Source organism: Melospiza melodia, chromosome 6, assembly GCF_035770615.1.
Source record: "Melospiza melodia melodia isolate bMelMel2 chromosome 6, bMelMel2.pri, whole genome shotgun sequence".
Taxonomy (NCBI): domain Eukaryota; kingdom Metazoa; phylum Chordata; class Aves; order Passeriformes; family Passerellidae; genus Melospiza; species Melospiza melodia.
In genome coordinates, this window is record NC_086199.1 from 73,331,982 (window position 1) to 73,351,994 (window position 20,013).

The following is a 20,013-nucleotide window of genomic DNA, read 5'->3' on the forward strand; positions in this document are numbered from 1 at the left end:
TATCTACTTCCAGCTACCTGTTTTGGTGGCAGGTACTGAAAGGACAACCTCTCCCCAGAGGGCCCGATGCCAGAGTGCGCCCATCTGGACAGCAGCCATGTGGGCTCTGGTGGCAGTCCTGGGAGCCAGTCCCTGCAGGGGAGTCCTGAGAGAGGCTGAGCCGATGGGGACCTGGGGAGCTGGACTGGGGCTCCCAGTGCACAGCAACCAAGTTGATGCCCTGGTCTTTGGTGGACGGAATGTGCTGGTTCCCTGAGGCACTATGGATCATGGTCTTCCCCGGGTGCATTCTTCCATCATCAGAATCTGGGGAGAGAACTCAAGGTATGCAGGTGAGCATGAAAATCTGGCCAGCTTTCCTCCTCTCTGCTCTCTTTCACCTGCCCAAGGCTACCTGGCAGGATTTTCTGAATCACATCTAGAGGTGTCTTCTGGCCCATGCTTCTCATCTGGTTGAGGTACTTTGCTCATTGCCTTGACCATTCTTCCTGTTGTTCCATGAGAAACCACATTGCTGTGGTCCCTTCACATCATCCTTTCTTGTTCCTATGATCTGCTTTGGGCATAATTTCTTCCAGCCAGCACTTAAGTCATGCTGACAGAACCTGGGATCCATCTCCTGTACAGAGTCTTCTGCATGGATAGATTCAAATACTGCTGACTGTTGGTGTAAAGGATCTACATTTTGTTCCTGGCTCCTTGACTTTATAGGAGCCCATGGAAAAAAATGAGAGAAATGAAGAAAAGAATGATCCCAGTCCCTATCACAGCCTATTCCAAGTATCCCATCATCAACCCCCAAATTAAAAAAATTCTTCCAAACCTGGGGCAGGGCTGTTTGGGTTGTAACGTGTCAGCAAGGACTGGCGAGTGACATTGTATCCCATAGTGTCCTGCATGCTGGGGACCTCTGCAAAGAGACACATACACAAAATGGGTGCAGTTAGTCCAGCACTGTGCTCTAATAATTGCAAATACATCCAGCAGTCAGCAGGAGACAACAGTTGATGAAAATGTTCCTGTTCCTCTTGAGCAATAGCTGCTGAGCAGCAATTGGATTCGATTGGATTGTCAGGACAAGTGACCTACAACGGGCAGGCAAAAGTCAGCGTTGTAGCTCTGACATGGGGAATAGACACAGACAAGAAGCAAAATGTTCTGAAAAGTTGTGACTCCTTTAGAACCAGTCCACAGAGGGATGAAAGTTGGCTATAGTTTTTGCTACTGAGCCTACCCAAGTTATCATCCTTCTGGACTGGGATGTCTGGGATCTGTCTGCAGCACACACACAGTGGATCATAGAACATTGGATTCAAAACGGACACACGCCAATGTTGTTCCCAGGCCTGTTGCATACATTTCAAACAGCACAGGTACTGGGACTCTGAAGATGCTTTGTGCGCATAACCTTGGCAGAATCACAGGATGGAGATAGGCAGGCAAAAAGCTGAGAACATAAGCTGGTGCAGAGCTGGGAGTTTCTACTCCTAAGCAAAAGCATGTTGGGAAAAGCTGAGTGTGCAGCAATACCACTCACGCTGTGGCAGGTAGCAGGGCTGTGTGTTGCAGCTGCCCAGGGTGGCTGGTTTCTGTGGCTGGATGGCTCTGCATGTCTCAGCACTGTAGACTTTGGAGTCGCCGTCAGCACAGATGACCTGGCGTGTCCGGATGCCTGAATCGCAGCTCTTGGAACACTTGGGCACAGAGACAAGGCACTGAGCAGGCAGCAAAGGCTGAATGCAGAAACCCCACGGATCAGAAGTGGGGAACAGCTGCATGATTAGCTGCAGGCTGAGCACAGCTTCCTCCACCAAGACAAAGCAAATAACATTTCAGCTGGAATCATCTGAACAATTAGAAAACCATACTTTAAACCATTTTACCAGATGTTCCACCCAGCCCTGAAGCATTAGGCTCTGTGCCACACTCAGCCTGTAACATCCAGATGAGCTGCTGTTACCCACAGCGGTGTCAGGGAGCAGGAGAGAATCATTTCAGCCTGAAGGCAGAAAGGCACCTCAATTCTCTGGGGATCCACCAGCTGTGGGTGGGTCAGTTTGCATTCAAGAACAACAAATTAGAACTGGAAAGCAAATGAGGGGCTTTCTTGTAAGCAGCTAACTGGAGTTTGCCTTACTGGAAGCTGTGGATAAGAGGGACCAGAGGCTCAGAGGAGGGGATAGGATGAGGTGTCTGTGCAACCCATATGGCTCATGGCAAGTTCTATAAATATTTGGAGAGTATTTCCCTCTAATTCAGAGAGGCAGATAGGAGACCTTCTGATATCAGAAAGTCAGGGGAAAGATCAGATTAAGATATGAAACTTCTTTAGCTGTAACTTGGCCCACATCTCATGAAGAAGCATATGTAACATGTTTTAGCCCAGAACAAGCTGGTCTGACTAGCACAGAAGTGAAAAAGTGTGTTTGGAAGTCACCTGATGCATTTGATATACCCATATCTCTACCCCCTGACACTTTTCCCAGGTTGAGGACAGTCTGGCTTCCACCACAAAGACAAGATGAAAGTATATTTTTTAAAACTATTCAGATAAACTGTGCTTCAGATAGATTAAAGCATATCACCAAGTGCAATGACCAGTTCTGAAGCCTACATCTCTGAGCCAAACTTGGGCTAAGAGCTGTTCTGCTGATCACAGCGATGGAGCAAAGAATTGAGGATAAGCAGCAAGAGTGGATTGTTTCAGCTTATTGGCTGCATTTTGCCACTGTCACTGAAACGATAATCTCCCCTCAGAAGGATTTATTTTTGTAGCAGCTGCACACAAAGCGGGCATCAGATTAACTGGAGCATTACTCGTGCCAGTTACAACACAACTGTGAGCCAAGAGGCTGGTAATGAAGAAGTCCTTGCTCCCAGCCTCAGTCTATGTGCAGACTGCACGGATCAAAGCTTGTTTGTGAGGAGCACAGCAATACAATCAGTAATTCTGGAGCCATGACAGCGAGGTGCTCACCAGACCCCAGTCTCCAACGTGCCAGCTGATTTCCTGGATGCAGTTCTCCTTAAGGCAGGGCTGGGTGGCCGATGGCTTTGGCTCCATTAGACAAGCAAAGTCCTGAGCCTGGGAGCCCTGCCGTGTCCTGCAGGTGACAGTCCGGGTCTGCACTCCTTCCCCACAGCTGGCTGAGCACTGCAGAAAGGGACCCAACAATTACAAAGAAGCACCTGGTTTCCTCTTGCAGGCTGGGCTCCCTATCATTAGAGCAGAACACCATTTTGAGACTGCCTGGAACAACCAGCTATCATTAAAATAATTTTCTGGGGTGGGATTTAGCAGAGTAGCTGTTTATGCTGCAGAGTAGAAAATAAAGCATGGGAGCATGGGATAGGGTCTGGAAGATCTGGAGCTCACTGGAGGATTTTGGCCTATTCATATACTTACTCCTGATGTCTCCCCAAAGGAGATGTGGAGGATGAATTTAGAAAAATATCAGAAAAATGCCAGACACTGCAAAATACATTGAGAACAAGACATGGTAGAAAATATCTGTAAACTCATGTTATTTACATGTGATTAAAATCAATGGAAGGTGAAGAATTTTAGGGAAAGTAAAAGGTTAGGTTCTTATATTGCTCATGTCTTTTGTTTGAAGGCTTGTGCTCTATTTTTACAGCGTGGACCTGTGACAATTTCTATACCAGTAACTAGTTTGTGACATTTTCAACACCCTCTTAAATTCACAGTGGTGTTTCCTGGAATCCCACCTACTTCTACATGAATTACCAAGGTGTCTTACAGAGAGCATTAACTTGGGGACAGTCTGAATCACTTCAGATGAGCTTCCCAGCTGAGCTTCAGCCATTCATTTACCAGAGTAACCTTTTAACTCAGAGTACGCAAAACACAGTTGCTTCTGAGAACACTGGAATGAATTACTCAGGCATCAATTTGTAAGAACGTGACCCTTGGTGCCTTCCCCACACAGCTCTCTTACTCCACAACCCCAAAGTTCACACCTCACATCCCACAAGGTGGGGGGAAAGAGGGGGTGGAAGGACTTTCCACTCTGGGTGATCATGCCTCAAAGTTGCATTTTGTGCTGTTGCACAACTCAGGCTAAGTGCAACCACAAGATTGCAAATCAAGTGTTGCAAGCATGCGTGCACTTCTTCTAATAGAGGAAAAGTCACTTGTATTTTAGGGACTGAGTAGACATTCTCTTTACTTTCTAAGCCCTTGGAATGTAAGATGCCTTCTAAAAGCTGTCTGGCTGAACTGAGTGTGTACAGTTTGAGCTGTTTCCACTCCTGCAGACATAAATGCACACAAGCATCAAAAATGCACCACATGGCTGTGTTTGGAGAAGCCCTGTGCAGACATACAGCAAACAGCAGGCCACTAGTATTTCAAGAGTTTTGCTGTCCTGGCTGGTGATGCAAGGTAGCAAAAGCCATGGAAATAACTAGCACAGGCAGAAGCCATGAGCTCCTGTTTTGCAGAGGAGGGCGTGCTACTGCCTGTCCTCAGCGGATGGACAGAGGCTGTCCTGCCAGCACTCCGACTTCACCAGGCCTGGCTCAGAAACCAAGCCAGTGCCAGGTGGGGGCGGGGGGGGCCTGATAAAAACACAGATGTTTTTATCAGGAGAAAGGATTGGCAGACCAGGCAAGAGAGGACGTGCAATGAGAAGAGCAGAGGTGCAGGGACATGCACAGCTTTGAGGAACAGGGATATGTTCATAGGAGGGCATCGGAGGGCTGCAGGGAGAAGTTCTAGCCCTCTGCACGCCACCTATCCAGGGACACGTGCTTTTTGTAATCCCAGAAGAGGAGCTTTCTCCCTAAGCTTTGGCAGATGCTCCTCCTGGAGGTGCCAGGAGGGCATTGCCTGCCCAGGGGCACTGACCTGGGACCAGGGCCCCGTGCTCCAGGTGGCACACTGCCGGAGGTTGCAGGGCTGGCTGCGGCGCGGCTGCTGGGCGAAGGCCATGCACTCGGTGTCATCCACCACCCCCTGCGGGCCCTGCCCGTCAAACGCCACGCAGTACACCGAGCGGGTCTGCGTGCCCCTGCCACAGGTGGCTGAGCAGGGGCCCCACTCACCCGTTTTCCACCTGCAAGTCACAGAATCAAGCACAAAAAAAAAAAAAAAAAAGTAAGCCAAACTGCTTGGAGGCACAGAGGAGTCGGTGCCACATCCCTGTAGAAACCAAACAGAGATTATGTCCCTTTGCAGAATAGAACCAGAGGTGAGTTCCCATTTGACCAAGCGTGCCCAGCTTAATTGGCAATGCAGAGCATTAGTCCTACTCCAGAGACATATCTCCAGCTAAAAAACACTTGTTTTTCTGGAAATGCAAAGCCTCTTCAGAAGGGGAAGATCCCTGTCCATGGCTTTTGGTCTCCTGATGTCTGTAAAAATGTCATGCCTGGAACAGAACATCAAAAAAAAAAAAAAAAACAAAACAAAAAAAAAACCAAAAAAAACCCCCAAAAAAACAAAAAAAAAAACAAAACAAAAAAAAAACAAAAACAAAAAAACCAAAAAACCAAAACTACCACAAGTGCCTAATCCACACATTACACTCCAGATATTATCAGAAACAGTAAAACCAAGCCAAGTCCTCACTCTGCCCGCAAACCATGCCAAGCACACTCAGAAGTGCTTAACTTTTCACTGACGGCCAGTAGAAAGCTGGTTTATTCCTCCCATCAGTCAAATTCTCTAACTGCAGCACAAAAAGCCCACCAAAATGTAAATAGATTTTTCCTGTCTTTTGTTGCTGAAGCTGTTGCAGAAATGATACACCCTTGCTAACTAGGGGAATGTATCCACAAAACAATCTGTCTAGATACTAAAATCTCTGCCCATGGCCACCCCAGCTTCTCAGAACTAGCTGGGTAGCTCAAACCACACCTTGCATGGCCTGGCTTCAGGGACAATATGATGTTTCATCCCCAAATCCAGCATGCAGTGTAGTCCTCTACTGGTTGTAGAGGGGGACATCATGGTGATCTGCTTGCCATCTGCTATGTCCCCTTACAGCCAGGTAAGGCCCAGCCAGGGAATGAAAGCAGTTCAAGTTTTCTCCCCCAGCTACTTCCTGAGCCCGGCTCTTGCCACTCCTTAACCAAGTTTCAGCCAGCCAATTCACGTTCACATCCTAACAGAATTCCACAGTAGACTTTGCCATAGTCAGCTCCTAAAAACACCCTTCTTTATTGCTAAAGATGCACATGTCAACCCCAAACTGAATGGCCTCCACTATAAAATCTTTCCTTTGGAAAGGGAACAAATACATTCAGTAGAAGCCATTTACAATGGTGTGGTTGCAGGGCTTATAACAAATTATTCATCAAGTGTTTTGGAAAGGCTATGTCAACCAGATGGGATAACTTAGAGCTTCTTTCAATTGTGGAACAAGACTTCTCTGACCCTTGGTTCATTTCCTTTGTAAGATAAGGTCAGCCATAAGGCTGGGACCCTCATCAGAGGGCAAAAATTGCCAGTCCTAAGCTATTAGCAGCTTGCTAGGGGACAATTGTTTTGCTTTTGATACTTTTAACTTCTCGTATCTTAGTGTACATTATTGTATCTCTCACATCTTACATGCTCTTTTATGCCTGCTATAGGGCCCATGACAAAAAGAAGAGCTTTTAAGAAACTCCAAGTCTTTCTCTATGCCATGCTGGCCAATGTTACACTTGCCCAAACAATCATGCGCTCTTTTCTTTTATGTTCTTTTCTTTATCTTGATAAGTAAATTAAAAAAAAAAAAAATCTTCCAGAACTTCACCCTGATTCCAGAGAAAACATGAGAATAAGCAGTCAAAAGCTATGAAGAAATTATCCCTTTCTCAGTCTCTAAGAATCAAGTTACCAGAGGCACGTGCAGCCACCTAAGCAAAGCTGCCAGCCAGCACCCTCCACCACCATTTTCACTGGCAAGCATCAAAAGCAAAGCAACACCCACTTCTACCACATGTGCCAAAGAGGAAAGCCCCCATGATTTCAGAGAACTAGGTGGAGAGCAGAAGAGAGCAGCTGCCTTCCTGTAACTTCCTTCTGCTTGTTACCTCTTCATCTGAGAGCTCCGTGCACCGCTGTGACTCCAGGCTTGCGGCAGGTAGATGTAAGAAGTCCTTTATATACAGAACAAAGGTTTTAAAGAACTTAAAACAAGTAGCTACAGGCTAACACGTATTCAGAAATGTTCCCAGGTGCCCTCTCACACACAAGTGCTCTCAGAGGCCTCCAATGGTACACAGACACACACAGCTAATGCTCATGTTATAGCCCTGGGTGCCCGTAAGAGCCAAGTGAAGCCAGCTGTAAGGAACAAGGTGGAAATTGCTGGGTGAAGGGGTTTGAAAGTGCTGGAGAATGAAAAGACTCCAGGATTCATCCCTTTCTAAAGGAACACGCTGGGAATGCAGAAATGACATAAAATGACACCAACTCAGACCTTCTACTCTGTAGGCTCCAGCTCAAGAGAAGAAAAATGAGAGAATCTGTTTTATATCTCCTACATGGACTAGGCAGCTGTCTTCCACAATGCTATTTTGGAAGGCAAATTTAATTGGTCTATAAAATGAACACAGGATGTATTAAGCCCTTTCCTTGTGCGCACAGAAATCTCCTCACTCATCACTGTGTTGTCAACCCAATCTTTTATCTTTGGTTTTCTCTTAGAACTGAAGTACCTCCTTGGAGACAACCATGCTGGAGGGCAGACATGAGACGGTCACTTTTTTCTCAGTTCCAAAAACACTTCAGGAAGAAGTCAGACCCCAGAAGAAGGAAAGAAATCGCACCGTTTTGTCTGGGGACAAGGCTGATGGCCACACGTCCGGTTGTTGTCTGGTTGTGGTTTATTCCTGCACATATAGTCCGGATAAATTTCATTGTCTATGGTACAAAACACCAAGCGGGACTGGAAACCTGGGGGACAAACAAGAGAGTTTGTACACAAACTTGATCAACTTGATCAACACAAGCCACCCAGCACGAAGTTTGATAGCAGAAGCAATACACTGGGTTGGCAAGACCAGTTTCTTGTCTGTCAAGAAGTTGTGTAGAATCCACACCTGTCCCAACCATTCTGGAAAAGAGACAGGGGCAGGTCTCTGTCTCTCACTACATGGACAAATGATGCCTTCCCACAGTATAGGAGTCTGCTGGAAGAGCAAGGGAGACAGTACAGTTCCGTGTAGCTGAGGGGAACTTTCCTGTTATGGATTGAGATTCACGAGGGGAGTGCCCTACCTGTAAGTTGCTCATGAAGGAGCCCTGCAAGATGTGTGCAGTGTACAGCAGAACTGGGGGTCTCCTGTTAGACTAAAAAGGTCAGTCTTGTGAGGACTGGATATGGGAGTAAAACTTGCAACTCTTCATGCTTCCTACAGGTTATGAGTGCCCAGCCAATTTTAGCACCTACCGCCACAATATGGCAAAAGTTGCCAAAATGGCCATTAGGATGGAAGACCAGAAGAGGCTGATAAGAACTCTATATATGAATCAGTTGGTGATGGTTTTTTTTGTTTGAGTGATTGAAGTTTTTTGGTTTGTTTTTCTTTTAAGTTTAAAATCCATAATGTTGCTCATGGAGGAATCTGTAAACTGAATATGATGGGATACCCTAGGAGATCTGACAGTCCTCTTGGAGTGGGGAATCATCCTGGCTGTGGCAGAGGAGAATTATGTGATTCACTAATGTAGGCCAGGTCTCTCTGGAGAGGACTTCTCAAGTGGTTGAAAAGACTATGAAGACCTGAAGCAAATCAAAACAAAGGCCATCTATGAAGATTCTTAACAGGTCCTAGAAATAAGTCTGAGGGCTAAGAAATGGAAAATAAGAACAAGGCATAGACCACATGTTGGCACGGGCCAATCCTATTGTGACTCCATGCACAACCCTCCCTTGACAAAACTTGAGCAGCACCCTGTGGATCCCTGCGCTGCCTTCCAGCAGGAGACTGCTGGGAAGCTGCTGCAGAGGGCAGCACACTGTCACACTGCCTGCAGGTGGATATAAACCCCACACCAGCCACCAGGGATCAGGTCCCTTCCCCTTACCTCCTCCACATTCGGAGCTGCACTCACTCCAGGAACTGTAGCTCCAGCTGTAACCCGAGGCCTGTCCTTGCAGGGGCAGGTAATACTCATACTGTACCCCGGTGTTTGGCTCCTGGCTGATGAGCTGCAAAAACATGGGAGGAAATCAGGGAAATTACACTTTTCATCTTCACAGCATTTCCCCACCATGTCTGAGGGTTCCAGCTGACTTGTACCCCTCCTATTCAAGAAGCACTAATTCTCTGCACTGGATTTTCTCCTTGCCTTCTGTCTTGTTCTGGAGAGCATTACTATTCAGAGAAGGGTGCATTCATCCTTCTTGGCTTTAGAAGATCCAGCTGCTCCTGTCACAGCAAGTACAGCCCACCCTACAGCACAGCATAACAAGCAGTGTCCTGGAGCCTGTCCCTGCCCCAACACCAATTGGTGCTGACTCTTATCTCCCCTAAAGTCAGTGCCCAAAGGAATAGGCAGGAAACCAACATTGCTTATTTCTGGGCTATAGGACCAGAGCAGCAATAAGTGCTATTTCTGTGGTCTAGCTTGAAGGCCCACAGCCTTGTAAGATTCCTGGGGTTCCCATCTCGTCTCCAGTTTTTCCCAGCGTACTCTCACTGTGCAAAGCAAGAGCAGAGTGTCAGCAGGGGAAGGCACAGCTTCTCACCTCAATGATGAGGGGTTCTGTGGTGGGACCCCGGGCATGGAGGAGCTCTGGAGCCACATCACCCTCAGAGCTGCGGTCATAGTGCAGCACCGTGCTGGCCACCTGCAGCGCCCGGCTGAAGTCAATCGTCCAGTGCCCGTTCAGGTAATACTCCCCTCGCACATTCTTGACAGCTGGACAAACCCACATGCCAGAGAAAGGATCACAAGGTTGCTCCTGTTTCCACTCAATACTGTGTCACAAGCAAATGAGACTGACCGCCCATCCTCCATAAGTGCTGTCCTCCCTGTATGGCTTTTTTAGCAGAAGCTGCTAAACCACATTCAAACAGTGGTTCTTGCCAGCTTTGCTGCAGATGGAGAACTTTTGCTGCACAGCCAAATGCCGCCAGCATATTCCTGCCCTGCCTCTGCATTCCCTACTGTTATTTGCTGGAGCACAGCCGATGCCAGCCTCTGTCCTTCTTACCACTAAGATGTGGGATTCACACTCCACTGACTTTACACCACTATCTAGTTCATTAGATACTCTATTCAGAAAGCAAGATATGTTCTGAATCCAGTTTTCTACAAAGGAAAATGTGACCAGACTAATTTGTCCTAAGCACTCAGTGATAGAACACTCAGAAAGCAGAAGAGTATCTGCTTTATCCACTGGAATTTCCTTAGCCCTGTCCAGACATCTAGGCAAGGCCTTTTCTCCCTCCTTTTTCCCCTCTGCAGAATGACCAGAGTTGGAGGCTGTACAAATGCTCCAAAGAAATCTATGAAGAAAAGATGCCCACTCCAAACTTCTAGATGGCAGGAGTAGTTAGGGTTTGCATTCACCAAACAGAGCTCACAGCCAAATTTGGCTAGATCAGTTACATTCCTTGTAAGTTACAGGCATGAAGTCTCAATGTGAACAGCAAGATCTCCATAGGACAAAAAATGAAGTAAATGTGGAGCCCAGAGTTGTGCATCACTCACATTTCAAGGATACTCAATATTCTGATATTCAGTTTTTCACTCTGCCATATCAAGCCCTCAAGGTAAACCCATACCTCAAAACATAATGGCTGAAATCCAAATGGACTGATACAGAGATTCTGACATCAATCATACCTAGGAAGTTCCTGCTGGGCTTAACCTCCTTAATTTGGATGCTTGTAGCTCCCACAGGGATAATAAAGATTTGATTGTAACCTAAAAAAAAAAAAGGATTATTCAATATCTGACTGTGGGTGCCATACAGCTACTCCCCTGTGCCAAAGATGTTCATGGCTTCATTTGTGCCTGAACAACTAGATGAGCTTTTTGATGGTGACATGAAGCATTTCCATCATCCCTTTAACTGCATGCTGAATAACCTCACCCGACATTATCCACAGATCAGTCCATGTGTAAAAAATTCCAATGACACCTCAGAAAAGTCCATTTGCTACATTTTGAAGTCCTTGGGATTTCAGCAAGAATCATACTGGAGTTCAACATAGAGAGATGTGACCACAAGTGCAGATGACATCTTGGAATTTTTTAAAATTGGCCAAATGCAGAAGATGCAGCCCCATTTCTGGCCCTGCATATGTCCTGGTGGGGCTATCAAAACACTGGGCAGCCTTACAAGGCAGTGTGTGGTGATGTTATTGTGGTGCATTTTATAGCACCTGCTGGAGAGGCAGTGGGGAAAGCCATCAGGATCCTGGAAAGTACTCCAGTGTGGATACAGATTAACAAAGTGATTCCAAGGATAAGGCCAAGAGTATCTTTTCTGATGTTAAGGCCACACACTGTACAGATATTTCAAGTGAACATCCAAGTATGCCCATAACAATCATGGGAGCAAGTGTCCCCACTAGGCCTTGTAGCAGTTGATTTTTGGTTTAACTCTCTCCTTCTCACCTGCCCAGACTACCTAGGATCATCTGTACCTTTGGGGAGGCTGGCCACATCAAAAGTGCCCTTCACACCATAGCAGGTGCTGCCATCTCCTCCACACTGCAGGCACTTGTCCTCCTTCTTGGCAGATTCCAGCATATTATCACAGCCAATGGCCTGTCAGAGCACAGGAGCATTAGTAGGAATAAACTGTGATGACAGAAAGGGAAAAAAAGGTCAAATGCTGGACAGATCTATAGAGAAAGCCTGACTCTAGGGAGCCCGGAAAGTCAGGATGGGGCAGAGAAAACAACAAAGCTGTTATCTACTATTTCACAGCCAGAGCCAGATGAATGCTATGCAGATGCTCCTCAGCACATTGAAACTGAGTGATTCACCTTTTCTGATGCTATGATGAAAGCTCAAGTAGAACAAAGGGAGACGACAGAAAGACTGACAGACCCAATGATGAATGAAGGAAGTACTGAGATGACTAACCTGACAAACTCCCTCTACGCAGATATCTCGCTTGCCAGGTTCACAGGTAGTCCCATCTACCACTGCTTCCTTGTGCCTGTAGTAGAAGTTTTCTCCCTTGGGAATACAGTTTAACTCACACTTATTAGGTGCTGGCAGGAGAAGAAAAAGAAACATTATACAATAGCTTGATACTGGACCAGGAGTGTAGTTCTAGATTACAGGAGCAGAAACAGAGGGGTCTACTGATACTAAGTGGCAGATATTGAATGAATTTCTTGGTCACAAACTGCTGGAGGCTGGAAAAATACTCTAGTAAAATCTCACTGTACACAAATATTTCCTTAGAGGACATTGCTCTAAGTGGATATTTGGTTATTCCTTAGTAGGATCGCTTTTATACTCCCTTGGAGTACAGGGCTTTCTAGAATGAGAACAAGTGCTGATACAGAACTGTTATTTTAACAAGCAACAAAAAACCCTTTTAAATCTATCTTAAAATCCCTCATAATTAAAATCCCTCATAATTTGTTAACCAACTGTGAATGATACCATATCAAAGCTCAGAGCAAGGACCCCTGGTTCCCACACTTGCCTTCTGAGCTGGTTCATCAAGAAAGCATGGTCTGATGAAAGAGATGATGTATTTTCTGAAGCACTCATTAATTACATACATTTGCTGCCCTGGTGCCCTGCTAATTTTCTTTTGACCATATTGGAAAATACAGCAGAACTTCTGCTCCTCTAATACTTTGGAACTTAGGTGCAAGCAGTTCCAGATTTCCTTGAGCAATGTTTCTGAAGGAATAATAAAGATTTGGCTGTTACAAGAAACAAGTACATATTGCTGCAATGCTGTCTCTTGGCCCATACATCCAGTGTCTTCAGGACAGCAATGCTTTGCTGCTGGCAAAAGGATTTTTTTCCATGCCAACTCCTGCCCTCCACTCCAACTAAAGAGTACCCTGCAAGAATACTACAGTAAAAATCATTACAGTCACTTCAAAACATATTGTTGATAGGTAGTGATGAAGTGTAACCCCACATGTTTATCATTACCTCCATAATATGGAAGCCACTTATATTTCTTGCCTTGGAATTCTGTCCCATCAAACTCTGCACACTGCTCTGCCCGGAAATCCCGGGAACCTTCTGGGCAGTTCTGTTTGGAAGAGAAAGTGTTTGTATTGGAGTATTATAAAAAAGGAGGAAAATAAAGTGTACAATAAAAATGCCCCTTCAAACTGGGGCATAATTTCAACATACTTTTGAATGGATACTGTTAATGAACTGCATCCAGTACTAACATCAGAGAAACAGGAACTAATAATCACATCTTATTTCTGAATAAGAATGATGTTTGTCTGGGGAAAAGCAGCAACAGCAAAGAAAAACTAAAACCATACCTGAACATTACATGACCGATAGCTTCGTGTTGGTCCGACACAACTGGAAGGACCTTCTGTCCTGGAAGACAGAAAAAATACATGGAGCTCTCTGAAGAATTCACATGCAAAAAGTCATCTCATAGCAGACATTACAAATCACCTTCACACCAAGCATATCACCCTCACAGAGTTCCCTGAAACAGCAAAATAACTAATATGCACTTCTTCACCATTAAAACAAGCTGGCATTTTCTAGTGGCATTTTATGCTATGGTTTGTGTTCTGGCATGAATGAGACACACATGATGAAAAACTGCAGTACAGCTCTTCAGGGTCACATTTCAACTAAATAATGGAAGCTGAGATTTTAGTCCATCATCCACCAGCAAACAGTCCAGTTGTCCATAAAAGAAAGAGAAACATGTTATGTGCAGCACGAGGATAGTGGCCAATTCAGAATATCTTTGTGCATCATTTATCTTGATTTTTTGTGCCCAATAGGTCCCTTATTAGGGAGAGTGAAACATGCCTATGGAAAGTGTGCAATACCCTTAGTCCAGTCAAATGACCCCAGCTGAGGATTATGGAGAGTAACAATTATGAAGGAAATTGATCTAAAAAACCAATCAATGCCTAACACTTCAGTGTTCCTAAAATAGAGAGACAGGCCTTCAGGGATTCTGGGAGGTATAAACCATAATGGGCAGCCTTCAAAAGAGACCTTTCTTTATTCTCTGTGGGAAGCAGGAGCTTCATAACTCTGGCTTCTTCTATTACAAAACCTCCTCTCATTTCTCTAAACAGAGAGAGGCTGTTTTTTTCAGGACATTTTTGAGAGTCTGGCTTTTTTTCCCTCCTTTCCTTTGTTTTCATCCACAACAAGATCTCTACGGTCCATCATTCCCAACAGGTGCAGTACCAGTCATCATCCTCATTAGGATGCAGCTGACCCAGCTGCAAATGAGGTGGCACAGTGCTAACACTGCTTGAGCCAAATTCACTCTTCCATTTCTTCTGGGGCAATTTACCATCCTGGGAATCATAAACCTGAGGAAACCTCAGTGCTGTCACCAGCTCTCGGGAGAGAAACCAACTGCCTTGGCCTGTTCTCCGTCTCCTTCAGGGTTTACCACACAGACCTGATTGAGCAGCTGCTACCATGCCAATCCCCTGATTGCACAGCCTCAGATCTCACAGAGAAACTGCTGTGGTCTATCAAAGGAGCCAAAGCAAGCACATGTTGAAGAGGGCACTACACAAAACAGCAGTGACAACTCTGAAACTGAGGTTCATCTCAAAGTGGACTCATTCCCTTGGGATCAAACACTAAGACTTTTTTTTCTGGATGCATATTGGAACATAACTGCAGGATCTCAGTAGCACCACAACACATTTAAAGAAAAGAAATTAAAAAAAAAAAAAAAGGGGTTAGCCCTCACCTTTGGGAATAGCAGTGCCGCTGCCGAAAGCTGACTCCACCGCCACAGCTCCGACTGCACTCGCTCCACTCACCCCAGCTCCCCCAGACATCAAGCTGCCTTTTCATCCGCCGGCCCTGGGAATAAAAAAACCCCACAGACATAGCAAAAAGACATGGCAACAAAAGAAAATGAAGCAGAAATCCTATGTGTTCCCTTGCAAAAAAAGGCTGTCTTGCTGTGATGTATTCCTAACATGAAAAGTGGCACACAGTAGTACATCAGAAAGATCAGGTCTCTAGTATCCAGGAGTATTAGCTTGCTGAAGCCATATAGCACATCCAGCTTCATAATCCCTCTTCTACTGTTTGTCTATTCATAGAATTTCTGCACTTTTGAATAACGATCTAAAAGAAGATAACATCTTCCTCTCAGCAAGGCAGCAAAGGCCAATCATTACTTCAGGGACTCTGAGCACTGTCACTCCACACCAGATCAATACAGCCACTTAAACCCAAATCCTTGGCTCTAAGTCCAATACTTAAGAGAAGGAAAGGAAGCAGAAAGAAATACCCCAGAACACACTTTTTACTGCAACAGAATTCCATATATGGAGCTTCATTCCCCTTACCCAACTGTGTCCAATGACAGTGTCAAGGTCTGGGCCATCATTAGCAAAACTCTTATTAATTTTGTATTTAGAAAGTTGGATTACTGACATTAAGAGAAATAACTTGATAATATAGACAGAAATTTACAAGTGTGATGGAACCAACCAAAATACATTGTCTTGGAAATGTATCAAATACCATATTTTCAGGAAAAAAAAGGCCTTCTGCAAGCTGATGGGATGCACATACAGCAGGACATGTGTGGTTAGTGGGAAGAATGGCAATATCTTAAGGAAAAAAGTAATATTTGCAAGATGCAGTAGGATTAATTCTGCTTGAAAAAAGAAGGTAAGTGCAGGGTTACCTGGTGAGTGACACTGTAAAACCAGGGTTTGCAGGGCAGCTGCAAACTGGAGGGCAGTTTATGTATACAATTGTACCACTGAGAAGGTAGTGCGGGTCATTTGGGCACTGAGACATTTGCTGTAGTGAAGAGTGGGCAGGCAGAGAAAAAAAAGGTAAAAAATTATTATGATGTGATCTAACTCGCCTCCACACACAAACATCCAAACCTCTGCTAGAAATAGGAGCTAGTCTAATAAATCATCCAGGGAGTCCAACTCAGGCAAGATGCATGGCTTAATCCTCCCTTGTCATTTAGACAGGCTTTATAGTTGTTCACACACACACACTCTCTCTGCCTTACTGTATGTCCAAGTTAGTCTTGTTTCTTTACTTCACCCTTTTTAAAGGAAATAATTTCCTGCTGCTGGCAAGAGCGACAGTCAGAAATATTAGCCAATCATATCTATGCATTTACTATGGAATTATCCACAACTGTCTAGCTGTAGAGTCACTCCAAATTACTACCTATGTTTCTCTAATGAGAAACCCTTTCTTCCTAGCTCAGCTACTTACTTTTCTTCACACAGTTTTTTCTAATACCTCTGGTTCAGACTAACTCTGTTTGTCTTCATCCTGCTCGTTCAGTGGCACTGCCCAGGTTACAGCCACTTCTACATACCTCCTCTTGGCCAAGTCAACATCTCCCTGATCCTGTGCCAAACCCTTCTCCTGCTCTTTCACTCCAGATATTCAGCTCACTGTTTGTCTTCTGCATTCTCATTTGCCTTTCTGGGCATAATCCCAACAATAGTGTTTTAGCTTTCAGCAAGGCTTTTTCAGCAATCTTATTTTCCCAAGTTTTTCTTTCAGACACCTAATTCCTCCCCCTGTAATCCCTCCTCCCTCACCCTCAAAAGAATAAAATATGCTACCACTCTTTCTCAGCAGTCTTATTCCTCTGTATCAACTGACTGATTTAGGTGCAGTATTAGCTCACCCTGGAAACAAGGGACCTTTCAGTCAGCATAAGGGAGAAGGAAACGTGTAGATAAAAATCCAAAGGAAGAGCATTTGAAAGTCAGATTACTGGAAGGCAATTAGGATAGAAAGCCCTTCCTTGACACACACACACCACCCTGATAAATATTCCAATATCCCTCCGACAGAACTAGCATTATTTATTCCTTTTATAGAGAGTAAAATCTGCAGGGAACCTTTGTTGTAAGGCTTATGCATCCACAGAGATCAGGAACAATAATTTTTCTCAGTATCACTCCATTTATGTACACCCCAAAAGGAGCATCAGACAAAAGAATCCTCCCAAAGCTGTACAGTGTCAGAGGAAGATTTTAATAGGGGCCCAACTCCCATATTTGGAAATCTGTGTACAGTCCTCATTACTTCAGTAACTGCACATGTGTAGGCAGACAAAGATAAAGCTGCATGTTTATAATAAATAATAAATATATTATTACATAACCTGATAACAGGACATTTTTAGATGCTGTCAGCCTGTTTCTGCTCCAAAAGCCTCCTTCTGCTCTCTTCAGACTCTGGAATGCTTTTATCCCATGTCAGCCAGGACAACTAAATTCCATTCCCTCATGGATTTCAGAATGAAAAATCGACAATCTTCATCACTGTTACAAATTCATTCAGTTCCGTTCTTCTCTTGCTTCAGCCTGATATTCATACAAGAATGTACTTTCTTTATCTGCATAAAATATATATTCTAATGTTTCAAGAGAAGTGAGAAAATGCATACAACCATCTTTCCTGACCTCTAAAAACTCCCCAAAAAGCAGACAGTTAGTAGTGCCCAACTGCTCTGTCCAGTTTTATCACCAGTTGAGACACCAGCAATGCATCCTTTCTGGGAATATTGATGTTGCCCATGACCTGGCACTGTGGACTCTCAGGGCTCATTCACATACAGGCAGCAGTGGCATACAAGTTTAGAAGGCCAGGGATTTAATTTTTATGAACACTGCATTGCTTTCATCAGTTCCTAGACAGATGAACTGCTGATGTAGTTGCAGCATCTGCTGTTACCAGGCCAACTGTATCTGATATCGTCAGCAAGTAAAGAGCTATGCCTCTGAGTCATTAGACCCCCAGACCTCATCTGCAAAGACAATTCCAGTATGCATCACCAGCAAACAAAAGAATTCTGGAAGTGTCCTAGATAGCTTATTATGTACCATGTAATGTTTATTTTTGTGTATGACACATGCACTGGAAGAGAAGCTATGAATGGGACTTGACTCAGAAAAACAGAAAATGCTCACACTAGGTAGGAGCACTTTAAAAGGGGTCCTTGAAAGACTTTCCAGTCAGTTTGATGAGATGGATAGAAAACTATGCATGGGAAGAGGGCTGTGCTTCCCAGACAAATGCATTGCAGGCATGCAGTGATCCACAAAGTTCATATCACCAACTGTGGAGAAGTGATTCAGTGGGAACAATTTTCTAGTGCCTTGTTGCAACTCAAATACCAGCAAGCTATCAAAGAAAACATCAATTTACTATACAATCCCAAGTGAACAGTGAAGTTCTGCAGTCACAAATCCAAACAACCTACATCCCAGGTAAGTTCTTACCCCTTGCTCCTTGGGCACCTTTCAGGACTCAGAGACAGTCACCCTGATTTGTTTTGTGATGTTTTTTTGGTGCTGCTTTTCCAGACTGACGAGCAGGAACAAAACATCCTGTTGCACCGCCCCAACAGTTGCTGTTACTGATAACCACACTAATGCCCAGAAGGTTGCACAGCTTTGGCCTATTGAGATGCAACTGAAGCATTGTTTTGGACACTGAAACATCCTTACTGTGATTTCTGGGGCTGTTTCACTTGCTTACTAGGTTCCATTGGAATCAGGCACAAATCTCAGCGCCGACAGGGAGAAGGTGGTGAGAAATAGAGGCTGATGACAAAGCCCTGTCCAGCTGTTACCCACTGAAAACAGATATTGCTCACAATGATGAAATGAGTAATGTGGTGTCACACTTATGTAGTGTTTCCATGGCATAAAACTACAGTCAAAATCAGACTCTTTCTCTTTAACCTTTCTTAGTATTTTTGAAATAGCACTGGTCATTTTATTTGATAAATATCTACTTTCTGGTGTTAATAGTTTCTGAAATATGGTTAATGTTTATTTTGACACACCCTGAACGGTAGCATCATTTAGGAAACATGATATAGGAGAGAAGGGTGAAAGCCAAATACCTAACAAAAGAAAACTATCACCACTATCACTTCTGTAATGGTTTCATTGCCAAAGCCTTGGCAAGTAAGAAGTCTCCAGTGAAAAAATGAGGCTTTGTTAACATTGAATAATAAGTGCTTAGGGAGAAGTTAATTGATCAGAGAAAAGTTTGTAACAGAAAGGGGAAAAAGAAAGAAAAGTGTCAAGGTGCCCCAAAGATTGGCTGCTCAGTGTGGGTCAGTAGTGGGAGACCCTCCCAGGACAGCACAGCGGGCCAGGGAGCAGCCCCAGCCCGGGGAATTGGGCATCTCCACCTGAAACTAGGCTGGGAGTTGGGACTGCAGGTGAGCCTGACTCATCAGGGTCCATGGCTGGCCAGGCAGAGTCGTGCAGATCCTCACTGGGGCAGGAGCCAGCAGTCCCAGGAGCCTACAAGGGTGTCCTGGGCAGTGGGCTGGGTGTGGAGAGTCCAGCCAGGGCCCGTAAAGCCTAACAGTGCCCTCAGAGCCCTAACAAAATAACCCACATGGACTGTGTCCTTAGACCATGTGCTCTTTGCTATATGAACCATTTCCTTCTTCTTTCTATATCCAGAAGAATTACCCAATACTACAATGATGACCACCAATAATATATTTTCACATAGCTAAGCTCTGCATGACATGTAGTATCCAACCCTCAGACTTAATTGAAAGGGAGCTGAAAACATTCAGTATATGTTTATAATTTAGATATCTGCTCCTATGCCAATATGCATTTTCAAGATGGCTCCATCTGCAACCAGCTAGGATATTAGCCAAAAAATGTTACCAAAAATGAGCTAATTAATCCAAACCACATCAGCAAAGCATTTTTTTTTTTTATAATTCTGTCTTAACCATTGATCTTGGCTCAGACACAGCAGGCTTGCGAAGAGCTTTGAAGGTGAATAATGCCAAGTACCATTTCTATGAATAATGAATAAGTAATCAAAGAATTGTATTTGAGTAAAACTAGAAAAACAAG

At 44.5% G+C, this 20,013-nt stretch overlaps 1 protein-coding gene across 6 annotated transcripts in view; it reads right to left on the reverse strand.

The window, feature by feature from the left end:
* PAPLN (papilin, proteoglycan like sulfated glycoprotein) overlaps nucleotides 1-20,013 on the reverse strand; it is a 51,367-nt gene that overhangs the window by 15,719 nt on the left and 15,635 nt on the right. For 3 of the 6 annotated variants that reach the window (XM_063159143.1, XM_063159148.1, XM_063159144.1), the window contains 15 exons: nucleotides 14,865-14,980; nucleotides 13,444-13,504; nucleotides 13,097-13,199; nucleotides 12,059-12,189; nucleotides 11,614-11,737; nucleotides 10,808-10,888; nucleotides 9,705-9,877; nucleotides 9,041-9,164; nucleotides 7,780-7,906; nucleotides 7,042-7,107; nucleotides 4,871-5,078; nucleotides 2,978-3,154; nucleotides 1,538-1,694; nucleotides 824-910; nucleotides 18-318 (listed from right to left, as the gene is read on the reverse strand). In XM_063159143.1, coding sequence (XP_063015213.1) covers nucleotides 18-318; nucleotides 824-910; nucleotides 1,538-1,694; nucleotides 2,978-3,154; nucleotides 4,871-5,078; nucleotides 7,042-7,107; nucleotides 7,780-7,906; nucleotides 9,041-9,164; nucleotides 9,705-9,877; nucleotides 10,808-10,888; nucleotides 11,614-11,737; nucleotides 12,059-12,189; nucleotides 13,097-13,199; nucleotides 13,444-13,504; nucleotides 14,865-14,980 — 2,036 coding nt within the window. Of the gene's footprint in view, nucleotides 1-17; nucleotides 319-823; nucleotides 911-1,537; nucleotides 1,695-2,977; nucleotides 3,155-4,870; nucleotides 5,079-7,041; nucleotides 7,108-7,779; nucleotides 7,907-9,040; nucleotides 9,165-9,704; nucleotides 9,878-10,807; nucleotides 10,889-11,613; nucleotides 11,738-12,058; nucleotides 12,190-13,096; nucleotides 13,200-13,443; nucleotides 13,505-14,864; nucleotides 14,981-15,818; nucleotides 15,938-20,013 lie in introns of all 6 variants that reach the window. The other 3 variants (XM_063159147.1, XM_063159145.1, XM_063159146.1) reach the window with 3 other exon arrangements.